Genomic DNA, 24,659 nt, shown 5'->3' with positions numbered 1-24,659 from the left:
AGACAGATGTGCAAGTTTTGAATCTAAATTTGACAAAATTTCTGAATTTTTCAATCTAACTGTCTCTTCCATAGTTTTACAACTAAAAGTTGGTTCAATTACATCTGGTTTGTCATGATTGTTCTCACATTTAACCATGCCTAAAGTGGCAACTGGTTTACTATCACATAGTACATTAGTACGCTCAAAATATGGTTTTAACATATTAATATGACACACTCTATTTTGTTTGCGCCGACCTGGAGTTTTTACAATATAATTCAAATCATTAATTTTACTCTCTATTGTATAAGGACCACAATATTTAGCCTGTAAAGGATGTCCAGGGACTGGCAAAAATACAAGTACCTTATCACCAGGCTCAAAAACTCTGTCCCTGGCATCTTTATCATACCATATTTTCATCTTGTTCTGTACATTTTTTAAGTTTTTCTGAGCAATTTGACAAGCAGTAAACAATTTTTCTTTAAATCTAGATACATAGTCTAAAAGATTCAAGTCAGTATGTTCAGTAAGCCACTTTTCCTTAATCAATTTTAACGGTCCCCTTACAGTATGACCAAATACCAACTCAAAGGGACTAAATCCAAGGGATTCTTGAACAGCCTCTCGGACTGCAAAAAGTAGAAAGTGAACTCCATCATCCCAGTCTCTGTCAAATTGAAGACAAAAAGTTCTAATCATGTTCTTCAATGTTTGATGAAAACGTTCTAAGGCACCTTGAGATTCTGGATGATAAGCACTTGATCTGTATTGAGCAATCCCTAACTGGTATACGACTTGCTGAAATAAACCTGACATGAAATTTGATCCCTGGTCGGACTGTATAGACTTAGGAAGTCCTACTAATGTGAAAAATTTGATCAAAGCTTTGACGATAGTAGTTGTCTTGATATTTCTGAGCGGAATAGCTTCAGGAAAGCGAGTAGATGTACACATGATTGTCAATAAATATGCATTTCCAGTCTTGGTCTTTGGTAAAGGTCCAACGCAGTCAATTAGAACTCTGCTGAAAGGTTCGTCAAAGGCTGGAATAGGCAGAAGAGGTGCTGGTGGTATTTTCTGGTTAGGCTTACCAACAACCTGGCATATATGGCATGATTTGCAGTATTCTGTAACATCGTTTCTAAGTCTGGGCCAGTAGAAATGTTGCAATATTTTTAGGCAAGTCTTCCTTATACCTAAGTGTCCAGCCAAGGGGGTGTCATGGGCAAGACCAATAATTTCTTGCCTATAAACTTTAGGCACCACCACTTGGTACACCACTCTCCATTCCTCCTCTGGGGTAGCATCAGGAGGCCTCCACTTTCTCATTAAAATGCCGTCCTGATGGTAATAGCATTCGGCCACTTTGTCTGCTTCCTCCTGTGGTTGAGCTCTCTGGCTGAGCTGAAGAACCTCAGGGTCTTTATGTTGTTCTTCAGATAAATTTTCTCGGTCTAATGAATGGCTGTTAACGTCTGGCCATGGCATAATAACATTCTTGTTAACACTAGGTGGTTTTGTAATGGCCTTTTCTAAGCTACCAGGACCTTCAATGTCAGCTATAAAAGTGTCAGAAAGGTCCATGTAATCAAATTTGTCTTCTTGCAAATTCTCATTTTGTTGTTTTCTAGCCATCGCCCTAGTAAAAACACAAGCTGGATACAATTCAGCATCATCTTCAGGTGATTTAACATCCACCACTGGTTCACTGGTAACAATTGGTTCAGCAACCACTTTGTTCCTAGCTAGATCATTTCCTAGCAATAATGTAACACCCTCAACAGGGAGATTAGGACGAACACCTACAACAACTGGTCCAGTTATCAAATCTGACTTCAGATAGATACGATGGAGAGGAACATCTATACAACCCAACTCTACACCTTGTAACAAAATGGAGGCACCAACAGAAGTCTTCTCGGACAAAGGCAACACACCTTCTAACAATAAAGACTGAGAAGCTCCAGTGTCCCGTAAAATCTTAATAGGCTGAAGAGTGGTATCATCAACAATAGAAACAAACCCATCAGACATAAAGGGTTTATATTCCTCCATGTAATCACAAAAACTGGACTTAAAAGCCTGACGCGCAGGACATTCCAATGTACTGGTAATATAAGGTGTCGTACAAGCACTGGTCTTTGGCTTAATATCTCGTTCATTCTTCTTCTGGAGTCTAAAACAATCAGCCATCAGGTGACCAATCTTCTTACAATAAGCACAAGTCAGTGACTTCTTCTCAAAAGTATCAAATTTTGAACTAGACATATTATAACTGGACTGACTCTTATTCTGTGGAACAGGCTTACTATCAGTATGCTCAGTGCTTTGATTTTTGTAATTTCCACTGGAAGTATTATAATTTTGACCCTTGAAACTTCTTTTATGTGAAAGAGTATAATTATCTGATATAACAGCTGCATCATGTATTGACTCAACAGATTTGTCGTCTAAATGTGTTTTTAATTCTGAATGAACACATTGTTTGAACTCTTCTAATAACATCAATTGTCTTAGGTGATCAAAATTGTTATTTGTTTTCTTTGAAGTAAGCCATTTATCAAATAGATCTTCTTTTTCCCGAGCAAATTCCACATAGGTTTGCGAATCAAACTTTTTATAAGATCTAAATTTCTGTCTATATGCTTCTGGTACTAGCTCATAGGCTTTCAAAACTTCCTGTTTCACAGTGTCATAATCAGAACTTTTTTCTGTTGGAAGTGCGGAGTATATTTCAGCTGCCTTACCCTCAAAAACACTTTGCAGCATCGTAGTCCAATACGGCATTGGCCATTTCAAATTATTAGCAATTTTCTCAAACTGTGGAAAATATTTGTCGACTGTTTTTTCACAAAATTTTGGTACCAAACGTATGTTTTTTGCTGCATCAAAATAATCTGATTTTGGCTGGACTTTAGTGTTGCTTTCTTCTTTGACCATTTCAATTTTCAGTTTTTCCATCTCCAGCCTTTCTCTCATTTCAAGTTCTTTTAATTTAAATTCATCTTCTTTTTCTTTTTTATCCATTTCTAATCTTTCCTTCATTTCAAGTTCTTTTACTTTTATTTTCTCCATCTCCTTCATTTCCAGTTCTTTTAATTTAAGTTCATGTTCTAATTCAAGTTGTTTTAATTTAAAGGCGTCAACATTTTCGACCTTAAGTTCAAGAGCCTCTTCACCTAAAATTTCTGCATCAACTAATTTGTCTATAACCAAATTTTTTATAATTTGTTTCCTCATAGATATTTTAAAAACTAATTTCAGATGTTTAGCAAGCAACACTAATTCCTCTTTCTTTAAATTATCAAAACTCTCCAGGTCTGGCGTTTTCAAAAATTTACCAGCATCAAATGCCATTTTGTAGAATTTTGTTGGCTAGTTATAATAAAAATATTAAACAAATTTTGAATAAAATATGTTCAGTATCCCGGACGAGCCCCCAATTTCTGTTACGGCCAGAAATCGCCTTTAAATTGTAGCCAACAAAAGACACAAATCAATAGTAAAATTTAACAATATTTAATATACAAAAGTTTACAAAAGGTATTACACAAATATTACTGTTAACTTAACTGTCAAAATATGAGTCCAATCTGTTATCTTTATCTGTATCCGGAAATCTTTCGGAATCCAATTTGAATATTACGTTCACTACTAATGTCACAATCCAGTATGATGTTGTTTGTAGAATAAAAGTGTCAATCCAAATGCTGTGAATACTAATGTCTATCAATGTCTATGTCCAAGTTTAATTATGAGAGTTTAACTTTAGTGTCTGTATATATAGTGTTGTCATGGAAAGTTCTAGAACACTCTATAATGGAACATTGTGGAAAATCCCGGAAAGTGACAACGGAAGTTTCTGGAATAACGTAGAAGTTTAAATTACGCATCTTTTATAAGGATCATTCTAGAAAGTTCCAATCATTCTGTGATTGTTCCAGTGATTCCTAAACTGCACAGTTATATAATTATTTGGTAAACAACTATCAGGCCATTCAACACAAATTAGGCCAACATAAATAAACATAATCATTACAATATCATAACAACATACATATACTACGAATACAGGACCTTTTTTGGGACGTCTGAATCGGGTGTTTTATGCTCTGGTTTTCGGAATAGTACCTTTCAGGTTCCGGGATTTCTTTTTTCGTATTTCGGGATATCGGGGTATTTAATTTTTATCAAATTCGGGACCTCGGGATTTCATGTTTTTAAGACCAGGATATCGGGATCAGGACCCCTACCACAACCCACCCTCCGGCCCCTTTATGAATGTTTATAATATACAGATAAGCGCTAAACTTATTCATTTGTTATTAAAAATGATAGAAAACAAACAAAAAATAGGGGAAAAAAGGAGTAGCCGGGCTTGAAAAACAATTATCCTGTCACAATGTACCTATGATTTTTTTATACCTTTTCTGAAATTCTCCAGTAATCAAATCTTTATAAAAAATTCATTGATTACAAAAAAAGAAGATGTGGTATGATTGCCAATGAGACAGCTCTCCACAATAGACCAAAATGACACCGAAATTAACAACTATAGGTCACCTTACGGCCTTCAGCGATGAGCAAAGTCCATACCGCATAGTCAGATGATAAAAGGCCCCGAAATGACAATGTAAAACAATTCAAACGAGAAAACTACCGGCCTAATTTATGTACAAATATGTAACACATAAACAAACGACAACCACTGAATTACAGGCTCCTGACTTGAATGTTCATAATATACTAAATGAATGTTCATAATGAAATTAATAGAAAACTAAAAAATGGGAATTTTGGAAATAAAGGAGGAGAGATAAAAAAAAACATTTTCCTGTCCCCAAGTACCTATGAATTTTGATACTTTTCCTGAAATTCTCAAGTCTTTAAAACAAAATTCTTCCTACAACACTTTACATACTTTCAACCACACTCTGAAAGCCCGCGATTTCGTGGGTGTGTTCTAGTTGTAATGAATTCTTGAAAAATTTATGAACAAAAATATCTAGAATTATCTAAACTATTCAGTCATTTCCATAGTTGTTTTTATTTCCCAAACGTAAACCAAACACATAAATGTATTCATAATATATAAGAGTTTTGCTGAATATTACGTTGTGTAAATGTAAAATTCCCAGTTCCAGAGATATAAACGTGAATAGAACTCTGAACATTTTGAAATGATTTAGTATTGTAACTTATAAATTTCTTTTAAGGATATATGATGTGTTTAGAAATAGAGAACGAAATAATGTAGGCTGTGCAAAAGTAGAAAAGGTCTTTTTGAAGTTGTGTCGTTTTATCATATGTGTTGGATTGTTAGTTGGTATCACAGCAAAAGGTATTGCAATCACTATCATCCCACTGCTCCTGGCATCGCAGCTGAACACGGATAAGGTATGGCAGAAATTTCAGTTATCAAGTACAAAAAATTTGAATAGTAAAACTTTCAGATTCAAACGTTTGGAAAAACACTTATACAAACATTTTGAATCCATTTAGAAAGCATTAGGAATATATAACTGACCCTTTGTTACAAAACAATTACATGTGTTTAAAACAAGATATTCAGCTCTTTGAATTTTTTAATGAAAAAGATACAAATTTGCATTTCTCGATGTACTTTTTTTTGTTCATACAAGAAATTTCTAAATTTGATGATAATTTCTTATATAAATGCGTATTATTTTATTTCTTCCATTATAAAGGAAGAATCTCAACGGTCTAACGCTTTAACAGAACTGATTTTGTGTTATTCAACACCAATTGCCTTAACTTTTATACAGTCTTTATTTAAAGTGTGTTTTGGGAGTGTAAAACACATTGGATGGAAGATCTTTTTACCTGTAAGTATTTATTTAAAGATATAGTACGTCGGTTTTATTTGACTCTTTTGGATAGTTTGTATCATCGGTATTCGTTCTATATCTCCTGGTAGATTTTAAATAGATAAATGTTTTATTCCGAAGTATTCAGATTTTATGTTTACTATAGATTTATTTTCACTGTGCATTGAGTTAAACATAACTGTCAATAGACTAGGAGTCTCCATATGCGTGATTTTCTTGCTATGAATATTTTGGTCTTGTGTCCACGGCCATAAGAATGAATGAAATTGAACATAATAAACATATGTATGTCTTATGATATTAAAAATTCATTTTAGGTACTAATATCAGAAGTTGCTGAGGTGTGTGGAACATCCTACCTTTTGTTCAAGGTTTTTCATAACCATTCCATGACATCAGGAATAACTTTCAATATGGCTGCATTTACTCTCCCATCAATACTGAACATTTTGAAACAAATTAATCTGGCACTGAAAAAAAACCAATCAGAGAAACATATTCACAAATTGGCAATACGGCTGTCTCGAGTGGTCATAGCATTTATTGCAATGTTCATTCAAGTTGGAAGTCTGGTCTGTATGATTGTACAACCCAATATAATTTTTAGTGACAAAATGTCTATTCAGACACATTTTACTACGGGAGAAAAATTCCTTATCGTAGGAAGTCTAGTTGGAGTTTCAATGGGATTTTGTCAAAATTTTCTGCTTTCTTGGTCCTCCGACACATCAAGCGAAGACTGGCGAGCAGATGCTGACGAAGCAAGACCAAACATGAATTTGAAATTGTGCATCATTAAAATTGGATTATTCTTAGTAATGGCAAAATGTTTGCTGCCAGAGATAAGTTGGACATTAACAGAAGAACATGCAAATTTAAAAGACAACTTTGTTGACAAGATTGTCAAAATCTTCAGACAACATCAGCTAATGTTTATTTATATCTACTGCGTCATATTCATTTCGTATGAAGGTGTCCTAGCATGCAAACTTAATATGCAAAGGATATCATTCTTCATTCCGTTGACGTTAGTGCCTCTTGGATGTTTAAGTGGAGTTATAGGATACTGTTATGAATGGTCGGAAGAAACCAACTTGTTTGGAGTAGCAGTTTCCTGTCCAAGTGTTGACATAAATAGTATATCCATGTGGTTAGGATCTAGTGCTGCATTGTGGGTATCTATTATATGTTTGTCTTGGCATGTACTGTTTCCCACATGCATCAAAATGGAACAAGATCAAAGGTACTATACGTTATGTTTTGATGTACAAATAGTATTCAGTACAGTAGATCCAATAACAAATAAATATATATAGTGATAAATATAGTAGATGTCTGAGAACATTATTAGTGTCATATATGATCAACACGGTTACTTACTCTTACTACCTGTAAATAAACGTCTCTAGCTTAATTTGGATAGTCATTAATATTGCTACATCGTTTTGATTTTTTATTTCCTTAGGTTATTCGTATTACCTACTAGGGATAGTTTATTCTCGTCACTTGGATTATTGATGAAAAGAAAAGACGAATCGTTTGATCATAAACTGTTCAAACGTGAGAAGGAAGAGCCAAATGAGAAAAGAAAGAAAGCCAGACCGTACATTTATATATGTGGAACTATGTGGCATGAAACAAGACAGGAAATGTTACAACTCCTCAAATCATTATTCAGGTGTGTTAACTAATTTCTGTTGTTATTTGTTTGGATAGTTTACCGTTTAGATAAAAGGCTTTAAAGATGTATAGTACAGCGTTAACATCCAAAATAGTACCAAGGAAGATTTGAGTTAATTGTTTGATGTTTAACTTCACCACATTTAAGCTATTTCGTGACGATCAGTTTTTATTGATGGAGGAAGCACGAGGGTCTGAAGAAAACTACCGACCTTCTTGGTCGCCAAGGCATACAATAGAACATGGGGGTAAAATTCAGTATTATCTCTAAAATCAAAGCATTTAAAGTTCCTCTTATGTATTAAAATTTCTAGCTAGTCAATATCTATCTGTTGTTGGGTTGCTGCTTTTCATTTGAAAGTCTTTTTAGCAAGGGTTGTTTGATTATAATTTGTAGAGAAAAACTGCAAACAGTAAAATTTTCAGCAAAGAAAGCTCGACAAATAATTCAAAATGACCAAAATGGTCAATTGACCAAGGAATTACTACCCTTTAAAGTCTATTTTTTACAATATTTTGTAAATGTTTGTATTTTTTTAACAAAAATCTTCTCCTCTGAAGATACTAGGCCAAAATAAACTGAAATGCAGTTTTATCTTTTATACCGAAGCATTTGAGCAAATTGGAAAAATGATAAAAATGTTGATCAGGTTAAAATCTCTCGGCCATGAAATTTTCAGGCGTATCAGACAACCAGTTGTTGAGTTGCTGTCCCTGAATTAGTAATTTTAAGAATATTTTGCATTTTTTTGTTAATATCGTAAGTAATGAAATAGATAGATATAAACTGAAAAATGTAAACCAAATTAAGCTCTTCAAATAAGTCAATTTTCAATATGATCACAACTTGAAAACCAAAACAAATAATGATGAGCCGTCTTCAGTAACTTTGTAAGACTGTGCTTAGTCTGTGGGTCAACGTACTACAGGGTTAATTAAACCAAATGTGTCCTCAATCATTATTAGGGTATCTTAAACTGTATATTATATGTTTTATTTAACCTTATTTGACATGATTTTAAAACTACAGTAGATATATGTATGAATAAAACAAAACTGTGTGTGTACAAAAGTCAGCAGATAGAAACGAAGTTGAATAGTATTGATAAACTAAGTATGTTGTGCCAATAACATTGTATAAACAGTTCATTTACAGATGTAAACAAATGAATGATTTTTTAAGTCATCACAAAATTAAGTGGTAATTATTAGTGATACTATAAAAGACAAAAGTTAACTGCAGTAGCATCAAGCAAGTGGTTTTGTTAACTTATTGGTGATATTTGTCTTTTAATGAAGTACTCCAGATATACTTGAAAAACAGCTGTAAGGCCAAAATCAAATACGCAGTTCATGAATAACGAACACCAAAGTTTCAGTAGAACACAAAACTTCTTAATCATTTGTAACAGATTTTGGTTTGAAATTGTTTAATAATTAACTGTTATATACCCACTATTTTTATTGTGTTATTTTTCAGGTTGGATGATAAACAGTTCTACGAAGAAGGAGATATTTGTTTTGATAAAGAAAGTAAGTTTTAAAACACGAGTAGTCTGTCATCCTATATATTCTACATATTTAAAACACACTTATGTTTGTACAAAGTATATGTAGACACTTTATAACCTGTCCTCTTTTTCAGTTCACATCATTTTTGATGACGCTTTTAAAACAGATAAAAATAACACCCAAAGGATACCAAATGGATACGTAGAAAAGCTTGTAGAATGCATGGAAGAGGCATCAACGTAAGTTTTATTAGTTTAAAATCATTGTGTTATAGATTCGGCTGTTGTCTGCTCTATAATCAGGTTGTTGTCTCTTTGATACATTTCACATTTCTATTCTCAATTTCAGTATCACAAATATGTTCGACTTTAGTCGAAAAAGTGAGACTAAGCGATCCTACATTCCGTCGTCGTCGGCGGCGGCGTCCACAAATATTCACGCTGTGGTTAAAGTTTTTGAAATTTTAATAACTTTCTTAAACTATACTTGATTTCTACCAAACTTAGACAGAAACTTGTTTAGGATCAAAAGATAGTATCCGGAAGTAAATTTTGTAAAATAAAATTCCATTTTTTCTGTACTTTATAAATATATATAAATGGACTTAGTTTTTCTGCGGAGAAGTATAACATTCACTCTGTGGCTAATGTTTTTAAAATTTTAATAACTTTCTTAAACTATACTGGATTTCTACCAAACTTAGACAGAAACTTGTTTAGGATCAAAAGATAGTATCCGGAAGTAAATTTTGTAAAATAAAATTCCATTTTTTCTGTACTTTATAAATATATATAAATGGACTTAGTTTTTCTGCGGAGAAGTATAACATTCACTCTGTGGCTAATGTTTTTAAAATTTTAATAACTTTCTTAAACTATACTGGATTTCTACCAAACGTGGACAGAAGCTTGTTTATGATCATAAGATAGTATCCAGAAGTAAAGTTTGCAAAAATCAAATTCTTTTTTTCTGTATTTCACTTATAAATGAACTTAGTTTTTTTCTGCGGGAAAACATGACATTCACTCTGTGGTTAAAGTTTTTAAAATTTTAATAACTTTCTCAAACTAGCCTGGGTTTGCACCAAACTTGGACAGAAGCTTGTTCGTGATCATAAGATAGTATCCAGAAGTAAATTTTGTAAAACAATTAATCCATCTTTTCCGTATTTTACTTTTAAATGGACTTGGATTTTCTGCCAGGAAACAACACATTCATGCACTCTGTCAATTTCTGTGGTTAAATTTAAAAAAAAAAAAAAACTTAATTTCTTATACTTTTTTAAAATTTTACCAAACTTGGACAGAAGCTTGTTCATGATCAAAAGCTAGTATCTAGAAGGAAATTTTGTTAATATTTTGAACCTGTGTATCTTTATTTTACTTATAAAAGGACTTAGTTTTTCTTCCAGATAACATTACATACAGTCTGCAGTAAAAGTTTTAAAAACATTTATATAATAAGATTCATAAACTAGTCTGGATTTTTACCAAACTTGGACAGAAGCTTCTTACAATCAAAAGATAGTATCAAGAGGAATATTTTTATTGATTTTTTCACCTCATTGTTGTTAAGCCTGCGATTTACAGCAAAAGTAGGCGAGACACTGGGTTCCGCGGAACCCTTACAAATTTAGTTTATAACAAAACAAATATCAGTTATGACAAGCATTTTTATTTCAGTTTATGCCTCTAAATCTGAAAGCTCGCTGATTATAAGGTCTCTCCACTTTCCCGTGGAAAGTCCTTTTGCTTTTGTTCTGATTATTGTTTTTTGTACTTTTTTTCTTTCGCTCTTTTATTGTTTCAAAAGATGTCGCTTAGAATCTTGTTATATGATATCTAACAGTTAATACGATTTTGAAACACACTGCTAAACCAAATGATTTATTTTGTAAGTCTACCCGAACACTGTTTTTTCATGTGTGAACTACTCCGTCGCAACCATAAAAGATTACGACAAATGTATTTTACCTAATTACTCGCTATATTTTCAGGATGTTCAGTTTTGCCTTTACCGAAGCGTTCTGGAGACTCCACATTAGAGTTATTTCCCCTTATGCGTTTCTTTTTATAAGTGATAAGCATTTCTAACTGGTAGACCATAAGTGAGAAAGACCTAGGGTCTTTTGATTTGATGTTCTTGGTAAAAAAAAAAAAAAAAAAAGGACAAATTCTTAATTTTGATTTTGGCTTGTTCGGACTTTTTTCATAAATTGTACAAGCTATTGACAATATGTTTTCATTAAATTGTCATTCGAATCATGTTTTAACTCATACATTTTGGTGGAAAGGGAGCGTATACATTGAATGGGAGTTTTCGCCCCTCCTATATTTAGAATGCGTAAAGTGATATAACTAATTTTCCATACATATTAAATACCTAGGGTCTTTTGACCTGAGGTCTTTGGTTTAACTTAAACTGAGGTCAATGTCATACGTTAATTTGACAGTCTAGATTTTGACATTTGCTTTAAATATATATATATATATATCATACAGCCATAGGACTTGGCTACATACCATATGTTGTTAGAAAAGATTTGAAGTGGTGCCTTTTCTTATCATTCTCAAATCCAAATTTTCAAAAGGACGATGAACAGCTTGAAATCAGGTAAACAGTGTCGATAATCAAAGCTAAACCCTTTGAGTAATTTTGTTAAGTTTGGTCAGTTATTGAGTTGTTTTTGATCGACTGGTTTATCATGTTCATATTGCATTTTTCTTATAAGGTAACAAAGGTTTACACTGCCTCGTGTAAAGTTCACGCTTAGTACGCATGCTATTTATAACGTGTCAGTTTCATTCTTTAATTCTATAATCTTTTGTCTATTTAACGATTTTTTATCCCGTTTTTAATCAACTTGGAACAAAAAGAATGATTGCTTCTAGTATATATTATGCAATTATAAATGTACCAAATCAAATATGATTTAAAGTTATGTCTTTGTCAATATCAGATCACATTCTATGGACCCTATACAGTGGGTTACGAATAAATCAACGAAAATAACTACACCTTACGGGGAACAACTGAAATGGACCATGCCATGTAAAACAGAAATGACAATTCATTTGAAAGATAAAGAAAAAATCAGACACAAAAAACGATGGTCACAGGTAAAATCATTCATCAGTTCTACCTTTTTAAAAACAAAAATAAGAATATTCTGCTCAAAAACAATCAACAAACTAAACAATTCGAAGAGAAATGTAAAATGTGCAGATTATCTTTCAGTAGAAGTTAGGCGAGAATCTTTTTCTTTTTGGTTATACATCAAATAAATCAGGCGTCAGTATAGACTGTAATGCTTCTTCAAACTGAAACAGTAAAACATCTCTATGGTCATTTTTGAACAAATGAACACCGCATAGTTCATAATCAAAGGTGTTTACTATGTCTGTAACAAAGGATCACAGTTTCGTCGTCAATCGAAAAATAATTTCGAACAATGTTGTAAAAAATAACAATCACTCATCAAAGATATCAGGCTTATGATTTGTTTTGCCAGATGCGCGTTTCGTCTACAACGACTTATCAGTGACGCGCTCGAATCTAAATAGTTAAATGGTCAAACATTTTTAAAGAACACACATGAGTTTTGTGATCGTGCATACAAACAAAACAGCTAATAATATGAAAGTGGTATTACGTAAATACTACATTGAAGTTTTCATGGGGGAAATTTGAAATAATCATCCATTTAAGGCTAACGGCTTCAAAACATGGAATAAAGGAAACAAGCATGACACCGTCATAAGGCCGTCTCGCAATATTTGAAAGTTAATATTTTGTATTGGTTACCTTATCTATACAAACAAAATTTAAATAATTAGATTATATGTAATTTTGTATTCAAATATGTATGTGCTTTCAACCAGTTTCATTTACGTTTTTTAGAGTTAAAGACCATGCTTTTGATTGTCCCATGATCTTGTTTATTTTGTTGAAAGTTATGACTATTCGGCACTCTGATATGGGTTTTTCGAATCAAAATCATTTCGTACCCTGCCAAAAACCATTTCGTACCATAAGAAGATACATATGTACTTGTATGCCATTTCGTTCCTTATATGCCATTCTCTGCCATATATTGAAGAACTTATATATATATTTTATTTGCCTTCTATTGGAGAGTATATAACAAGCAAAGACAAGTACAAATAAGCATAAACCAAACAACACGAGTTATGACAGTTAGTAGACGGGAACACGACGAAAAGTTCAAGATTTACATAAATGCTCTTTAAAGGTTTTTTAAAGATAATGTGTGTACTACAAGTAGCAGTCACAGTTCTGTAAGAAATTACATGAATTGTAAATAAAATTAACACACACAAAATTAAACTGTTCACGTTCCGCATTCTCTAGATCAAAATAGGTGCACAGGCAAGAATACAATTTCACAATTTATTGTCAGTCATATTTCATTACTGAACACTAAATATCATCGGATGTATGTCTATAACACTACTCCAAAATTGATCTCGAGCATCAACTGTTTAGTCACATGATAGTATTGCATGAGCACAAGGACATTCAAAAAGTTTATCATATTTATCGCATAATATTCAGATGTTTTGTAAGTTTTCACCTATAAGATAACACGTTGATGTTACAAAATAGGCCTGTCTGTGCATCATTGGGTGACATAGTGTTACTCTCAACACCGCATGCGCTACACAAATAAACTCATCATAGATACCAGGAATAAATTTAATATTTACGCCAGACGCGCGTTTCGTCTACAAAAGACTCATCAGTGACGCTCGAATCAAAAATGTTACCAAGGCCAAATAAAGTACGAAGTTGAAGAGCATTGAGGACCAAAAAATCCTAAAAGTTTTGCCAAATACAGCTTAGGCAATCTATTCCTGAGGTAGAAAAGCCTTAGTTTTTCCAAAACTCCAAGTTTTGTTAACAGTTAATTTATAATTATAAACATATCAATGATAACTCAAGTCGTCACAGACATGCTGACTAATGGGCTGGTGATACCCTCGGGGAAATAAATCTCCACCACCAGCGGCATTGACCCAGCGGTTACAAATAAACTCATCATAGATACCGGGAATAAAATTGAATATGTACGCCAGACGCGCGGTTCGTTTACAAAAGACTCATCAGTGACGCTCGAATCAAAAATGTAATACAGGCCAAATAAAGTACGAAGTTGAAGAGCATTGAGGACCAAAAATTCCTAAAAGTTTTGCCAAATATAGCTAAAACAATCTATTCCTGAGATAGCAAAGCCTTAGTTTTTCCAAAACTCAAAGTTTTGTTAACAGTTAATTTATAATTATAAACAAATCAATGATAACTCAAGTCGTCACAGAAGTCTGGCTACTGGGCTGGTGATACCCTGAAACGACTGAATGTCTTTAAAGACAACACAATCGGGATTCCCTGGCATAATTATATCTCATATAACTAGGAAGCGATTGCGTATAATTGATTTAGGGGTAATAGAATAATAATGCAATGACTGTATTCCGTGCATTTCAATTTGATGAATCATTTAAATTCAGAATATCAAAGAAATGTTACATGGGCGCGACCCAAGCCTTCATTAGATATGCTTTCTGGAGTAAATAGATGTAAATGTTATCATAGTATGAGATTTAATTATTATTTTAAGCGATACACACTTGTGTATTTTTTTGGCGCTTTAAACTTTAAACTTTAAACTGATGAATGTTAACTTTACAAATAATACATGATGGTCTTGGTGTGAAGATTCTAGGTTCTGACGTTGTTTAGCATCTTAATAAATTGTTTTTGTGTTTTAAATTTTGTTTGTCTTTGTAGACTATTAACCTCATTATTTTATCAATTTTTGTACAATACTTTTGACATGGCCAGGTACTTATATATCCCGCCATTGTATGATTGTGCTATGGTCAAGTTTAGTAATTTTTTCATTTATGCGTTTGTGCTTTGTCTAAATGTAGTTTTGTTTTTCTTTGTTGACATGTTTTAAATATATCACAATGCTGACTGCTGCATCACTACTTTTGTGTCTATTTTGCCAATGTTCATGGACTTTCTGTTTTGAATTCAATTGGAGTTCTGTTTTTTTACTTTTTAAAAATCGCCGTTGGTAAAATATTAATCGATTAAAGTTACGATTTTACTTATGTATCATCGAATCTCGGCCGTCACTCGGCTAACCGAGATATTGGTCGGTTAATCTATATTGAGTAGGCGGCTATATTGGTGGTTGGTCTGTTAATCGGTCGGTTATACGTCTGTTATGAGTAAAATGCACAATTTAATGTTAAAATGTTGGCATATTATAAGAACCAAATCAAAAAAAAAAAGAAAAGAGTCTGGCAAAATGATATCTATCATAGAACATTTTCCACATGTAAAAGCATTTCATAGTCTTCCCATTTGTCAGTAAAACCAAAAGGCGTCACGCAAGTATGTGGTCTTTGTGCTTTTACGCATAAAACATATTTGGATAAAAGGCAAAAAACAAACATTTATAGAAATCATGCAAAGGACAAAAAAATAGTACTTTGATTGTACAAAATAAATTGACATCAGGAAATATTTCATTATTGTGATGTAACGTGAGAAATACCACATTTTAGTGAATATTAAGGAAATAAAGTCTGTTAATTGGTTGGACAATTTAAATTGTGTCAGTTAAGAGTTATTAAGCCTTGACAATAGTTTTGCTACCTTTATATTTTCCTATTGATCAAGTTTAGAATGAGATGTACTTGTGAGAAATCAAGCTAATGAAGCACTGAACATCGGATACCGCAAGTTCTTTTGAATGTTCAAAAACACTTGTTACAGAAAAAAAATAACATCTCTATACCTGAAAGTAAAAATTCGATTTTTCTCATAAATGTTATTTGAGTAGGCATTCATATTTTATCGCAAAACGTTAGATCTCACATGCAGAAATATCGGTTTTTGTGAGGTTGCAAACGTCCTTGAGATATTCTTCAGTATGCTTTATGATAAAACACTTTCATATTATTAATTCATGTTCTGGAAAAATATTTTATGAGTATTCATTGACGAAATGAATTTATTACAAGTGATAAGAAATGTTATTTTGCAGTCAACGATGTCTGCGTATTTATAGATTGTAGATCGGTAACCAGTCCAACACGAAGTTACGTTATGCAAATATCTCTTGCTACAATACATAAGAATGCCCTCACGGTCATCGCGATGTAAAAATTACAATACGGTGCAACAGTATCCTTCTAGTAAGATAATTTTTATTCTGACTTTCTTTGCATTTTATTGAATGGTGTGTCACTGCAATAAAGCATGATATAAATTGGCCGTGGAATATACATGGGTGTGCTATAAACGTTTTCAATTAATCTTATTTTTTGTGTCAGTACAAAGTCTGCAAATCTATGAATCTGTCATGTAATGCAATGCAGCTGTGTAAATTCCACGAGTTTTCCGAAATGCAAATTGTCTTTTCTACCTTGTCATCATTGTAACTTTCTGTCAAAGGAATTTCTGTACCAAGTAAGGAATATTACCGTTGTTTAAATTCGTTAAGTAAGACGTGGTTCTAAACAAGAAATTGACATTAGTATTTATTTTGTGCTGGATGCTGTTTAACTTTAATGTGTAACAAATGAAGACCCAGTTTTTGATTTTGCTGTAAATCACAACACATTCATAATACTTTAATTATTTACTGATTTTAAGTTACTTTGCGACGTTCACCTCTGATTTATTTACTGGTACCAATGTAGATTACACATTTGTGTCATTCATAACAATGAAAACAGAATCCACATGATATTCGATCATTCTTTGATATAACCGTTAATATTACACATTTTGAAACTATTTTTTATTAATTATCATTTTCCATGGTCTTAATTTATGTTTCATTGTTCGTGTGTTGTTTCAATATATTTTAGCCACTCATCTTGAGCCTATCCATTTGTTCCGATATAGCAATATAGCAATCAAATTATTATTTTCTTGCCATTCATAACTCTAAACAGATCGGGTTTTATCCATCCGACCCTTTAACAATCGGGTGTTTATTAAAAAAAATAGATTTATGTCACCTAAATACAGATTTTCGTGTAGATTTTTCACATAATGATATTAATATGGTTAACAACATAATGCCTGTCTTTTTTCGATGTTCAAAATATTGCATGTATCTCCCTCATGCAAAGCTCTGATTCTTTTCACAAATTTGGCTATACTTTTTGGAACTTTTGGATTATAGCTCTTCATCTTTTATATAAGCTTTGGACTTCAAATATTTTGGCCACGAGCATCACTGAAGAGACATGTTTTGTCGAAATGCGCATCTGGTGCAACAAAATTGGTACCGTTGATTTTATTATCGACGCTAGAAAACAAAACAAAATACACCGCTGGATTCAGTACACTGAATTGTTTCGCCAGACATGAACATTTCTTTATGATAGAAATATATTTAAATAGTTATCCAATGAAAAATACTGATCTTGCAATGATTTACGCGATAACACCTGATTAACTGTTACAGACTTTAACCAACCCGGTTAACAGACCAATCGCCCGTATAGGCTAGACGCATACTCGATATATATATCGGTTAGCCGAGTGACGGCCGTGCGAATATAAGGGTGGAATATAACATTTGAGAATGATATGGTATTTCATATTGAAATATGTCTACTTCAATACTGTTCACATTTATATTAAAGAAAAATATACTTACATCTTGATGTTTCTTTTCCTAGATCATGTACATGTACTACTTATTGGGATATAAGATGTTGGCAGAAAATGGGAAATATTGTAAACTTACGGTTGGGGGAAATGCACTGGAAGACAAAATGAAAGAGATAAAGGAACAAGTAAATCTAAGTATAATTTAAAAACATGTCAAAACAATCGAAATCATAATACTTTTAATACACGGAATATGGCAGATGATTCTTAAAAAATAAGTATGAGTGTTCTGTTGTATATATATACTAGGATAATAATAAAAATCATATACTATCTTTGAATACATGGAGTCCCTCTGTTTGGAATTAATCAAATCAGCCTACATGGAACTGCAAAAACAAGATTCAACATCTAGCACTAATCTTGTTATATTTTTTTTTGCGTCAAACACCGATGGGATTCGTAGCACATGGTTAAATTTTAGAATAGCTAATTGAAGAATTCAAATATAGGGAAATATCCAACGGTATCCAATTCACGAATGCGAGTAGTAGCGCATGATCGATGGTAATTATCATAGTTGTTTGGTCACGAGCTGAATATTTTTCGATATTTGGATTATTTGAATTATTCAAATGGTTATTTTTTTACTTACATTGTATAGAATTAAAGTAGAAAATGCAATGAATTATATTTTCCGTACGCATCCACAATTAGTTTTGATGTACAACGAAGCATAAAGATGATTAGAATAGTAATTTTATTTTAGGCAGATAACACATTCATTCTTGCATTAGATGGAGATGTAGATTTCAAACCTGAAGCAATACAGAAACTTATACATAAAATGAAAACGAATGAAAAAGTTGGCGCTGTATGTGGACGAATACATCCTATAGGATCAGGTAAACATATTCAAGTGGTTATTTATCAACTACCTTTGTCAATAACTTCAATATTTTAGACTGCCAAGAGCCTAGTCTGCATTTAAATGTACTTGCATCAGTTGGAAATTATCAAAAGATGGTGAAACTTCTCTGTCCACAGAGTCAGTAACAACAATCAGATAATTGTATCTGTTAGACTAAAAATTCGGAGACTAAAGAAAATGCATCCGTTTAATAAGATATGCAATCGTAAAAAAAAAAACCTGTTATTGTTTGTTTGACAGAACCTACATGTATAAAGGTACATGTATTATGAAATGTAATTCAAGGACAAGAAGACAAACCGTACCAACATAATAAAGACAGGAAATATTGAAGTCTTATAAAACAATACGATTAACATTAAACAAATATTAATAGCAAAAAAACTCAGTATATTTCTATGAGATAAAACTACCAATGATTATAGGATTTTCATTGTTTTAATGTGTTGCTGTTTACTATAGGTCCAGTTGTATGGTATCAACAATTTGAATATGCTATTGGACATTGGCTACAAAAGGCTACAGAACATGTTTTTGGATGTGTACTTTGTTGTCCAGGAGCCTTTAGTTTATTTCGTGCTTCTGCTCTAATTGACGATAATGTGTTGAGAAGGTATACAAGTCCTCCGGTGGAAGCACGTCATTTTATCCAGTATGAACAAGGTACAAATAGTTTTCAAAAGTACCAGGATTATAATTTCATACGCCAGACGCGCGTTTCGTCTACATAAGACTCAACAAAACTATCATTATCCCTTTTACATAATTACATAGTTTCTTTATTTGTATATTATAAGAGTCTATACCAGGGAAAACGACCAACCATTAAATTTGATAGGTATCAGATCTGAACATATGTGCATGAGCACTGTAAAAAGATTAAAATTTAGAGATGGAAATGGGGAATATGTCAAAGAGACAACAACCCTACCAAGGAATTAACTTATTATAGTTTAACATTAGCAAATATGTTTCGCCTAAAATTCAATACGTGTATGTACAATGTCAGGAACCTGGACCCATTATGTGTCGTTTGTCACATTACATCATATTTGTTTATAGTTTAATGTTTTGAACAGGAATCAGAACGTCTGTTTTCTCGTTTGAATTATTCACTATTTGTTATTTTGGGGCTATATATAGCTTATTGAATGTCATGTGTATTGCTTGTTGTAGAAGGCTGTATGGTGATCAAAAGTTGTTAAATGATACATTTGTTGTCGAGAGTTTTTTCATGCAAATCATATCACATCTTCTTATTTTTATGATAATGTGAAATAAAATCATAATTATACGAACATTTTGGCACAGCAGATGAATGGCCTTCGTCAGTGTGAAGCATACAATGAACAAGCAAAACAGAACCCACAGGGAGCGGAACTTTGCATTCTTTTGTACTTGAAATTACTTATCATGAATAGTTAGCCCTCTGCTATATTATTCGATGTAATGGTAAATGGTAATGAAAAACATCATTAACGAGGCTCGAGCGTAAACAAATTTCAGAAAAAACCCATTTATTTTTCATTACAAATATTGTTAAATATCGTTATTAGTTGTTACTTTATCATATGGTACAAATTTTATTAAAAAAAAAAATTCGTGTTGGCCTCAGATGTTTTGACAGATATTTTAGTTTCAGTACGTCACGATACATATATAGCATGTCTGAGCTTATTTGCTTTTTTCATCACTTGGCGTCCTCTCTTTATTATTGTCCGTTGTCAGTCGTTGTCGTCGATAACTTTTCCAAATCGCCTCCTCTAAAACTACCTGGCCAAATTAAACTAACAATCATCATTGGGGTATCAAAACAAAATGAGTCCGGTGACCCGGCCAACCAACCACGATGGCTGCCATGGCTGAAAATAGAACAAAGGGATAAAATGTAGATTTTGGCTTATATCTCTGAAGCCAAAGCATTTATAGCAAATCTGACATGTGGTAAAATTGTTTATTAGGTCAAGATCTATATGCCCTACAGTTTTCAGATGAATCGGGGACCCGTTGTTGGGTTGCTGCCGCTAAATTGGTATTTTCGCCGTTGTTGGTTATAATCTTGAATGTCATTATAGATAGAGATAAACTGTAAACAGCAATAATGTTCAGCAAAGTAAGATCTACAAATAAGTGAACATAACCAAAATAGTCAGTTGATCCCTTAATGAGTAATATATAATTGACCTTTATAGTAAATTTTTAACATCTTTTGGAAACTTTTGTAATCTTTTACAAAAATCTTCTCCTCTGAAACTACTAAAACATATTTAATCAAACTTTTCCACAATCATCAGTAGGGTATCTAGTTTAAAAAATATGTCCATGAACCAAGTTGGCCGACATGGCTAAAAAAATACATAGGGTAAAATGCAGTTTTTTGCTCATATCTCTGACACCAAAGCATTTAGACCAAATCTGCTGTGGATACAAATGTTCATTAGGTCAAGATATATCTGCCCTTAAATTTTCAAACCATTTGGGCAACTTGTTGTTGGGTTGCTGCCCCTGAATTGGTAATTTTAAGATAATTTTGCCGCTTTTGGTTATTATCTTCAATGTTATTTCACATAGAGATAAACTTTAAAAATAGCCCTTTATAGTCAATTTTAAACAATTTTCATAAATTTTGTAATTTTTTGTAAATTTTTACAAAATATTTTCTTTTGTCACTTCTGGGCCAAGTTCATTATAGATAGAGATAATTGTAAGCAGCAAGATTGTTTGAAAGTAATATGTACAAACACATCACCAACACCAAAACACAATTTTGTCATGAATCCATTTGTGTCCTTTGTTTAATATGCACATAGACCAAGGTGAGCGACACAGGCTTTTTAGAGCCTCTAGTTTTATTTCAGGTTAGAGAATTGTTCTGTTTACATATATTTATTTTACAGGGGAAGATAGATGGTTATGTACATTGATGCTACAACAGGGTTGGAAGATAGATTACGCTGCTAGTGCTGACGCCTTCACATTTGCGCCAGAAACATTTGAAGATTTTTTTGTACAAAGGCGCCGATGGGCACCGTCAACACTTGCAAATATTATTGACTTGCTTTCATCTTGGAGAGTAACAACGAAAGAAAATCCTAATATCAGCACCTTGTTCGTTTTCTACCAATTCATTCTTTTTTCTTCAAGTTTACTTGGTTTGGGAACTGTTACGTTAATGATAACCGGATCTTTTAATGCTGTACTAAAAATAACATTGTTCCAGTCTTATGTCGTCGCTGTAACACCAGTAGCTGTTTATGCCATCATATGCATAAAATGTAGTAACGACAAACAAATTGCAGCAGCAGCACTACTTTCAACAGTTTACACATTGGTGATGGTTATAGTCACAGTAGGATTATTCGTGAATATTGCATCAGAAAAAACTTACAGTCCTAATGTTATATTTTTCGTAGAAATATTATGCATTTTCCTATTCGCAGGATTGGCTCATCCAAAGGAACTGATGTGTCTGGCTCATGGGTTGCTGTACTACCTTATGGTTCCGTCTACTTTCATTTTCCTTACGGTGTATTATATGTGCAATATTCATGTTGTGTCCTGGGGTACCCGTGAAAAGAAAACACAAGACGAAGCGGTAAGTTCTACAAATTCCAAAAAATCACCTACAGTAAGCATATTGACTTTTATAAAGAAGAAATTAAAATTAAAGCAGTTATTTGGAGGCAGAGTCGAGCAGCAAGCCAATGTCAATGAAACAGAATCACCTGTATCACCTGTTCCGTCTAATGTACCAAGTTGCCCAGAAGTAAGTCAAGATTGTGATGCATGGCCGGCAATGAATTACTTAGGACCTGGGGAAAAAACGATGGATGAATGTGAAACTGAATTTTGGAGTTATATTCTTAAAAAGTATCTCCATCCACTTGTCGAAGACTCTCAGAAAAAGAAGGAAATTCAAATCGAGCTTAAATCCCTCAGAAACAATGTCGCATTAGGATTCTTACTTATCAACTTTCTGTTTGCAACGGCTGTATTTCAACTTCAAAACAACACAGATCAGTTAAAAAATGTATACATTTTAAACGAATACGAACCTTTGTCCATAGTTTTCTTGTTGGTGTTTGCATTAGTTATATTGTTACAGTTTATTGGAATGCTAATCCACAGGTGGGGCACCTTTTTACATCTAATATCAAGTGCAAGTCTATGGCCTTCACCAAAAGGAACAGGAAAAAAATTAACCAAAACGGAAAATTGTAGCCAAGAAACCAGGACTGATTTGCCTGTTTCAAATTCGAATTCAACCCAAAGATTGACAAATAATACTGGATATACAAAAAACAAAGATTTGCGCCGAAGAAAAGATGGTAGTGTAAACAATGCATATACTGACTAGCCATCCATATGATATTATTTAAAAAAAAAAATGGAATAAAGCAAATTTCATGTTTATTTATTTTTTTAAATTATGCCTCCATGCTGTTTCTTAGGAATACATGCAGTTTGCATTCATGAAAGAAAAAGCATAAAATATAAATAAGAGTTTGTTTTTTTTTAAATTTATTAAAAAGTATTGGTCTCTGATGAACTTTTTTGAAAGCTATAAACATGAAGATTAGCAGATTTTGTATAAATGATAATCGAAGAAGTAATTTTTTGTGAATAGAAAGAAAACTAAACAATAGAATTGTAAGATGATATATAAAAAGACAGTCTTAATTATTTGCAATATGTTGGTTGAAAAATTACTTGACATTTTGATCGATGATTGTCTTTCATTGAATCAACGAAGTGTTGCCGTAATGTCAAACATACTTGTAGGCTTACTAAATCGATTAAAGCATATTCCATAAAAGGTTTATGTTTATTTTATACCGGATTTGTGCTTCTTTAATTATTACTGTACAGTATTGACAGAAACAAGCACTAGTAACTCAAATATTGATCAAATGTTATAATTACAAAAAGGATAGCCGAAATCAACTTTAGAAAGCATATGATACACTGTCAAAAACTTTTGAAAAAATAAAGATGGTTAACTTTTCAAAAAGGACACATATATCACTAATGATTATTAATGTGTAAATAGTTTTGCACCTGATTATCTGTTCTTTATTTAACAATAACCAAATTGTCAATGCAAGATATTCTTTACTTTCATTGGACAATAATTGTCTTTTCATACCACGTCTTCGAACAACTTTTATGAAAAACACATTTCAATATTCCGGTACTGTTGTTTGGAACAGTGTTCCTTTAGAAAATTAAAAAAAAAAGATGAAAAAGTACAACAAGAACATTTTAAACAATGGTACAAAAAAGGCTAATTATCAGATTCAAAATATGTGTCTCACCATTTATTGTATGTATATTACAATGCATGTATATATTATATTATGATACTTTGAGCTTTTTTGAGGGCTCCAGGGGAGATTATTATTGTACTAACCGATTTCACCATCTCTTAATAAAGTGTTTATTATAATTACTTAATCAACGTTATTTTTATTCAAGCTATTTTCCTTAATATGTGCTAAATTGGAAAAAAAATAAACAACATTTATTCTGTATTGTAAAAATATAGATCCCACCACTGCATCACGTGTGTTTCGATATTTTTTCAACTCAACATATTTTAATTTTAGATTTCAGACGCTAGACAAGAAATAGCTGAGGATATATTTCTCTTTTTGGCACTAATTTATGTCGCAGTGTATTTTTGATGCAACGTCGTAATGCAACTATTGTTGCCGTTCACCAAAACCGCTATACGAAAAGGTTGATTCTCTCCGTAAGTCTTTACAATAAACAAATTTTGGTACTATCAAACATGTCAATTATTAGGTATAGAAAAGTAATCAGTCTTCAATTTTTTGCCTTTGCAGTAGAATTCACGTGATAGAATATGCGATACGTTCGTTTTCATTGGCAAATACATTTTGAACTTTCAAACTTTAGTTAGGTAATATTTAAGAAGGAAGAAAATCTGGTAACCGGATGCTTTATAATTAGTATATAGATGTCTTATGTTATGAGGTTTCCGTCTGTCATATATATATTGTCTTTGATCTTATTTCCAT

General features: G+C 32.5%; 1 protein-coding gene across 1 annotated transcript; it reads left to right on the top strand.

The window, feature by feature from the left end:
- The first annotated feature begins 6,448 nt into the window (after window positions 1-6,448).
- LOC134716630 (chitin synthase chs-2-like) lies at window positions 6,449-22,975 on the top strand. The gene is made up of 9 exons (XM_063579640.1): window positions 6,449-7,005; window positions 7,300-7,512; window positions 8,995-9,047; window positions 11,528-11,639; window positions 11,986-12,145; window positions 17,756-17,872; window positions 18,457-18,592; window positions 19,081-19,281; window positions 21,516-22,975. The coding sequence occupies exons 1-9, from the start codon at window positions 6,449-6,451 to the stop codon at window positions 22,973-22,975; spliced, it is 3,009 nt and encodes a 1,002-aa protein (XP_063435710.1).
- The last annotated feature ends 1,684 nt before the right edge of the window (window positions 22,976-24,659 follow it).

Source organism: Mytilus trossulus, chromosome 4 (assembly GCF_036588685.1).
Source record: "Mytilus trossulus isolate FHL-02 chromosome 4, PNRI_Mtr1.1.1.hap1, whole genome shotgun sequence".
Classification (NCBI taxonomy): domain Eukaryota; kingdom Metazoa; phylum Mollusca; class Bivalvia; order Mytilida; family Mytilidae; genus Mytilus; species Mytilus trossulus.
The sequence above is the reverse complement of the archived record's forward strand: the minus strand, read 5'-3'. Positions and strand labels throughout refer to the sequence as shown.

What these genes read in the sequence shown, in the direction of transcription:
- LOC134716630 (XM_063579640.1), top strand. Translation starts at nt 6,449, where the DNA reads ATGTCTATTCAGACACATTTTACTACGGGAGAAAAATTCCTTATCGTA. An exon ending in TTAGGATCTAGTGCTGCATT is followed by an intron (nt 7,006 to 7,299) that starts GTGGGTATCTAT and finishes TTATTTCCTTAG; the next exon opens with GTTATTCGTATTACCTACTA. An exon ending in TATTTGTTTTGATAAAGAAA is followed by an intron (nt 9,048 to 11,527) that starts GTAAGTTTTAAA and finishes TATATCATACAG; the next exon opens with CCATAGGACTTGGCTACATA.